The sequence below is a fragment of the Cryptotermes secundus genome, unplaced genomic scaffold (genome assembly GCF_002891405.2).
Source record: "Cryptotermes secundus unplaced genomic scaffold, Csec_1.0 scaffold333, whole genome shotgun sequence".
Lineage (NCBI taxonomy): Eukaryota > Metazoa > Arthropoda > Insecta > Blattodea > Kalotermitidae > Cryptotermes > Cryptotermes secundus.
Genome location: NW_019742965.1, coordinates 1285039 through 1292291, shown reverse-complemented (window position 1 = coordinate 1292291; position 7253 = coordinate 1285039). Strand labels below are relative to the sequence as shown.

The window sequence follows — 7253 nt, the reverse complement described above, 5'->3', positions numbered from 1 at the left end:
CAAATGCATATAATTATTACAGGTAGTCTTCTGATATATTTTCCGTACTTCTAAATTTTGTAAGAATTATACCTTGCTAAACGCTAAATTACACCAAAGCGGTTTTAACCTTAGAAATACCAACCTATCGAAGCAGCTCTGCGTTGCCTCGTATTTAGGATTATTATTAGGGCACAGGAACATTTCGAAGCGCCCCCAGTGATTTGCAGTCAGCTCTACTTCGACGTCAATATCCTGAAACAGGAAAAAATATTTGCAACCATTTCTACACCGACTATTGTACATTTTCATGGGAAATTTTGATTTACATCTTCTTAAAGATTTCATATAGCGATAAGATCTGTATGTTCCTTGCGACTGACAATATAACACACAGAAACTATTTTGAGCCGAAAAAGAAATCGATATGAAGGCGATTTGTTCGTTTCATAGCATGGATAGGGTTCACTCACTCACTCATGGAGCTGAACACTTCTTGAGAAGCTGCTAATTGTGTAGCTTCTCAAGAACTTCACGGTATTTTACGGAACCCGGAGGTTTATTACCGTGTTCACAAGAGCCTCCCACTGATCCCTATCCTGAGCCATATTATTACAATCCTTACCATCCCATCCTATCTCTCTAAGATCCATTCTAATATTGTCCACCCACCTACGCCTTGGCCTTCCCTGTGGTCTCTTTCCTTCCGGCATTCCCAACAATTGGGTTACGAAACCCAAATTTCTTACAGTCTTTAATGTTATTTTTTTGGCATCCCACTGCTCACGTGACTGTGACAACATAGTTTAGTGGAGTGCCTCGTGTTATATAACGCATAAGAATTCAATAACTTTTCGAGGTTTCGATAGTTTGCTCTGATTCCATGATCAGGATAGTGTGAGGTTAATCATAGAATGGAAATAAATGTGTTACGGAAAAGCCATTAAGTATGCCACGGCAAGAGCAGCGAAAATTATGCTGAGATTAAGCTAAACTGCAAATCTTTTGCAGTCAGAAGACCAAAACCGACTTTGCTTAACCTGGCGACGCTTACCGTCTCGTTGCTGATGACGGAAGTGAGAAGAATTCTGTAACGTCTGTTTTACTAAATTGCAAAGCCTCTTATAGCCTTGTATGATTCGACTCTCTTTATACCGTTTGTAAATTAACATGACACAAACTAATTCCATTATCCTTTACTCAGTAAAGATGTTAGTAAATATTCTGAATCACTAGCTCACTTCATATTTCGCCCGTACACAGGCCTACAGCGCCACTGTTACAAAACAAAAGTTTCGAGATGGATACGTAATCTCTTTGGCTTACTGCATAATCAGCGGTGAGATACACATACGTATTTTTAAGCCTTTATAAAAAAATTAAGAACTCATTTTTACTCAAGGGACACAGAATTCCTGTAACCAGATAACGGTGAACATTATATAGGGGTAGCTTCTCTCTAACCCAGACACCTCCTCAATCCAGACACTTGTAACATTTTCGCTATTTGTATTATTACGTGTTGTACATCAAATCCCTTTGGCTATACATTATCATTCACTCGTGCAGCTGAGTCCTTCTTGAAAAGCCGCCAACTGTGCACCTACTCAAGAACGTCCCAGCATTTTACGGAACCCGAAGTTTCTTTAGCGTACTCACAAGATCCCTCTAGTGGTCGCCATCCGGGTTAAACTTCGACGTCGATTTCTTGTTCATTAAATTTTCAGATTCCCCACACCACTCTGACATGTAGACGATAATACATTCATCGATTTAGACATGTCGGCAATGACAATTACGTCACTGTCCTGAAGACCTCCTGCGAATGCGATTTGCATGAATCTGCACATTTCGTATGTAACTTAACACACTACTTATCTTAAGTCCTGCATTGTACAGAAAGCTTAGGCGATGTACTGTTAATCAGCAGAGAATTCGTAATTCGCCTGCTGCAGCGTCTACAATGTCTTGAGTTGTATCCAACGCCTAATATTCTCTTTGTGTTGATAACAAACATACACATGTAACAGTAATTCCTGCTGAGCAGAGATCTTTTATTGAGTAGCTAATAGTTGCTTCTCGAGGGTTCTGACGATGGTGTATCGCACACAGAATTAGGTTTTTGGCCTTGTTCTATTCTAGAGAATTGAAAACACGACATTTCGGAAACTGGATCTGTTTTCTTTCTCAGGTGAACGGGAGAAGACACCTACTCAGTTGGGTTCCTTAGAAAAAGCTAATCTCAATCATTGGATTAGCTCTTTCTACGGGGCACAACTGAGTGTCTTCTCCCCTTTCACTTGGGGAAGGAAACTGATACAGTTTCCGAAACGTCGCGTTTTCCATTCTCTAGAATATCGGATGATTTAAAAAGTTAAAAAAAACAACAATTCTAAGAGTTGCTGTTCTAGTCAGTCAACCATTTTCCTTTATGAGAACAGAAGTATCATTACCAGGGCCCGGATTTTGATGGCCTGAAAATATTTAAAAAATGACCTATAAAATGACCGAAAAAATCCAGAAGAATGACTTAAAATATGACCCAAAAATGTAATATGCAGGGCGTGGATTTTGATGACCTGAAAATTTTTAAAAATGGCCTATAAAATGACAGAAAAAATCCAGAAAAATGACCTAAAGGAGAAAAGAAAGAACACTTCACTTCCATATTATTCACATTTCAGAAAACATAAGAGGAAAAATTCGTTAAAATGGCTAAAAATGACAAGAAATACCCTTAAAAGTCCAAAAATGTAACAAAAAATTACCCCCAAAATGAAAAAGATGACATGTCATCAAAATCCGGGCCCTGCTCATTACCGTTTAGATAGGAGACAGCCAAGAGCCGGTGTCCTGGTACAGGCGAATCCACTCCACCCTCTCACACTCTACTATGACAGGTATTAATTTCTGGGTTTCAAATTGTCTGTGTTAGATAATAAAATGTCGGAGTGGCTTAAAGGCAGGAGGAGATTTATCTCAGGGCCTAATTAATTAAGCACCATGCCGTTATGAAGACGTATGGAGGGGCGGAGTTTTAAATCCATCATTCGTAAGCTTGATATTAGATGGAGGTATGTGGTCAGTTTCACGCCTCTGACGCCTTAACCCTGGTATCCAGTGCATAGAGGGCTGGGTGGGCCACGGAGCCCTTCTGGACGCTAGAGAGGAGGGAAATATCTTTTGGCCTGTCGCAGAATGCGTTAAGACGCGTAGTAAATAAAGATACATGAATTCTGTTCATAGCACATAAATCAGGCATAAGGATATAAATAACGGGGATACACACAAAGCAGTGTGTCCAGTTAACAAATGCTGTATGCTTGAAGATGCGCCAAGCATGAAAGAAAATAAAAATATTTTCGAATTTAAAATAAGGACACACAGACCATATTAAGTGGGTCCCACGTCAACACGGCATTACGCGTCCTCGGATTGCGGATGGAGAAGACGCCCTCCAGATACTGAAGGCAGCTGCGAATATATTGTAGAAACGGTCACGGACAGCCGACAAGAGATGGTCCTCCAGCTTGGGGGGTTGAACGTGAGGCTAACAACTCATCATAAAAAAATATGTTTGTTACAAAATGTCACAAAGAGCCTGCGACTTGGAAAATTTTATGGATAAGAACGACGTAAGCTATTTTAGAGAGACTGGATTGATCTGGCTCAGGATAGAGACCAGAGAAGGTCTCTTGTGAACACGATAATGAACCTTCGGGTTCCATAAAATTTTGGAAAATTCTTGAGTACCTGCACAGCTGACGGCTTCTCAAGAAGGGTTCAACACCACGGAGTGGGTTAGTTAACCAATACAGGTACGTCGTACGTGTAATTTGATCTTGCTCAATAAGTTGTAAAAACACGGGTTAGTTGATGCAGAAGATTTCTGAAGGCGTCCAAGAAAACCTGTCAGTGTAACTTGTAATGAGTCAGTTGAATCCAGCCTTCACTTTCACACAAAATTTCACAAATATATATCATCCCAGCTCATCCTCTGTCCAACCTATGATCTTTCCAATGCGCTAAACTCTAGCATATCTCGGTTTAACGATCCTAAAAGTATCAAACAGGGAATACAAAATGCCATGTTAGTCTTATCTACAGCTTCATATAGCTTCTTATAGAGAGAAATTAGGCTAATGAAATTTCCATATTGTTTTTTCAGCTTCTGAACCAGTTGATCGATTTTCACGAAATCTAGTATGGACCATATGCTACTAGACGCCTCACCAACATTTTACTTTTTCAGTTTCTGCAATCAGAAATAACAACAAGAATCTGTGTTAAAAGATCGGCAATTTTTTTTATTGCTAGTGGGGTGGGACTAAGTCCCTTGTATTGCGGCCACTTCTGGCCTATTGTACCAGCCCCAGATGATAGGTGAGGGTGATTGTGGAGCAATTGGTGGACTGAAGACTGGCAGTGGAAACCGAAGTACTCGGAGAAAACCTGCCCCAATGCCAATTTGTCCACCACAAATCCCACTTGACCAGACCTGGGATTGAAACCGGGCCGCCGCGGTGGGAAGCCAGCGACTAACCGCTTGAGCTATGGCGCGGCCCAATGATCGACAATAGCACCGCTTGATTAAGGGCCTCAAAATGGTAAGTGGAATAGATCTTCGAAAAATATTTGTCCTTTTTTTTATACAACCGTCTCTGTGAAACATAAACATGGTGTCAATGCGAACATTTCTTTAAGTTTTCATTCTTTTTGCGACAAGTAAGTAAATCCTGGAACTACACAAATCAAATATGGTACGGTAAAAGATGATTAGGGCCGGTCACGGTGGCCGAGCGGTCTAANAAGTCAAATATGGTTCGGTAAAAGATGATTAACATATCGCCAAATTGCATACAAAGTACTGTTCGAGAGCCAGCAACCACAATATTTACGACAGCGTGAAATTTTAAAGTTATATCAAACAAATTTATTCCAGAAGGAAAATTTATCTAAGTAATATGCCCAACACAAAAATAAAATGAAATAAAATAGAATAATAGTTGTAATTCATCTGTAGGAATAGAAAACTTTGCAACAAGAAAAGAGTTTTTATGTTCTGCACGGAACCTCTTTTTTATTAGCTTACCTGACCGGAAGTATAATGGCGGCTGATAATGCCCTTCGCGAATTGGCCCCCTGCCTCATGGGGTCGCGGCTCCGTGAGGTGCCACGGGTCTCCACATAGCCCACAGCGGCCCTGATTCTGCTCCCACTGCACTGCGGACACACCATGAGAGATCAGCCACCGCGCCCCCCAATCCGAAAGCAAGAGCACTGGTCATTTCGTTACTGATTTATTTGCAGTTTCAGATTCCTGTAGCAGCCATTTCTCGGCATATCTTAACACTTAAAAATAAAATTTTGGGTACTTTCAATGATAAAAATTGTTTCAAATGGAAATCTTCACAGTGACCTCCGCATCCCTACAATCCAAGAAGTCATCAAAACAAAAACTGCTAGGCACATACAAAACACAGAAGATCACCCAAATCCACTACTCAGCCAAATACTACGTCAGAGGAGAATTAAGAGACAGTGGCCAACAGATAATAATTGAAAACTCTGACGTAACATCGCTGGACGTTAACCTCAACACACCTCAGCTGTAGCTAGGATACCTCGCCCGGATCAACACATTAGCTTATAGAATGCACTGTATTCTGATTGCTGATCATGCATTATTAAAAAAAATAGAAATATATTTTTCCCCAATGGAGAGTTCAATTAAATAAAAACCAGTATATAAAGGGTCAAGTCAGGCCAAATAACCCTTCATGAAAGACCTACTGCTTTACGTACTAAGATATCCTACATAAAATTAACTTAAAATTTTTAAATATTTCTCTTCTTCAGTTGCATCACAATATTCTCTGCAGTACGTCTCTTATACCTGTGCAGTAAGTGAATTACTTCCAGTCACATCGTGTGCCTCTTCACAGTAATAATGTCACCGAGGTGATGAGCTCTCAGCAACAGTCAAAATATTCAAGTGGATAATTTATCGGCCAAAGACACTCTGCCATGCGACTCTCAAATCGAAGCACAAATATTGTAGCGGATGTAAAGAAAATATGACGAAATTTCCTCATTCTTTCAGGATTATTATTGGTAGGCATTGGTGTTCACTTCAAATGTTTTGTAATCACTGAGGCTGATAAGAATATGGACAGTAATTTCCTTGCTACTGAATAATATATGATTCTTTTGTGCCAATCCCTGATAACTAAAATGATTATAATCATAGAAAGATATACAGAGAGACTGACAGATATTAACTCGATGCCCGTTACTAGGATTACGATGAACAGACTTCATTTAGACATCCGTCAGACAAGCTGATATAAGTCATTACTCCTCATATGCAGTAGAAAATATTATATATTATATATATATAATGTAACTCAATATGAACATAATGCCATTAGCCATAATTTCACATTGATAACTTTCGAGTGCTCCTGAGACCCTGAGAGCTATGCCGGCGGTAGCGTAGCTACTGGTAGGGTCACCCATGCCGGACAGGTCAAGGGGTATGAGCCAGACGAAGAGGGATAACCTAGTCCTCAAGGTTGGGGGTTGTGCGTGAGGCTAACAACCTTACACCGTAAAAACTAAACTGTTCAGAAACCAGACAATCAGCCTCGGATGGGTGGTTTGAACGGAAATCAACATCAGCGAAGGAGCTGAGATGCGTGGAGAATATATACCTATGCTGATCTCCGTAAAATGAAAGTGAGAGGATAGGGAGGAAAGATGAAGAATGGAGAAGAATGGGGGTAGATTGTTCAGGAGGCCAAAGCTCATTTTGAGCTGTAATGCCGAGGGGAAGGAAGGAAGGAACTGTCTTCAAATACAAACATAACAGCTGTACGGAATTATGACTTACTTCTCACTTAAACTTTTCTGTGTATTTACTAATATGAGTGCAAATACTTTTATAATAGTAGGTTCCACAGAAAGATGAAGGCATAATGTCGATCACTGAAATGCCACGAATAACTTCTAACCCTTGAGAGATTGCAGAGAGGTCTATTCTGCGACCGATCCTTCCAACATTAAAATGTACTCAGGCCGAAGGTTCAATATTTCTAAACCAGAGTTTCGTGGATATTGCGGATAGGGCCGATCTTGAAATAATTTTTATCTTGTCGCCATTAACTCATTTAAATCAAGAAATGATTTTATCTACTAATCCTGTATTTAAGCATCCCGTTGTACTATTACTATATCTACTATTGTTTATTGTATTACACAGTCCGTCAACAATG

At 40.0% G+C, this 7253-nt stretch overlaps 1 protein-coding gene across 1 annotated transcript in view; it reads right to left on the bottom strand.

The window, feature by feature from the left end:
- The window catches only part of LOC111873457, a 70265-nt gene that overhangs the window by 17002 nt on the left and 46010 nt on the right, over positions 1-7253 (bottom strand). The window contains exons 4-5 of the mRNA XM_023868196.2: positions 5072-5202; positions 125-234 (exon numbers count right to left, since the gene is read on the bottom strand). Of these exons, the coding sequence (XP_023723964.1) occupies positions 125-234; positions 5072-5202 (241 nt within the window). The remainder of the gene's footprint in view (positions 1-124; positions 235-5071; positions 5203-7253) is intronic.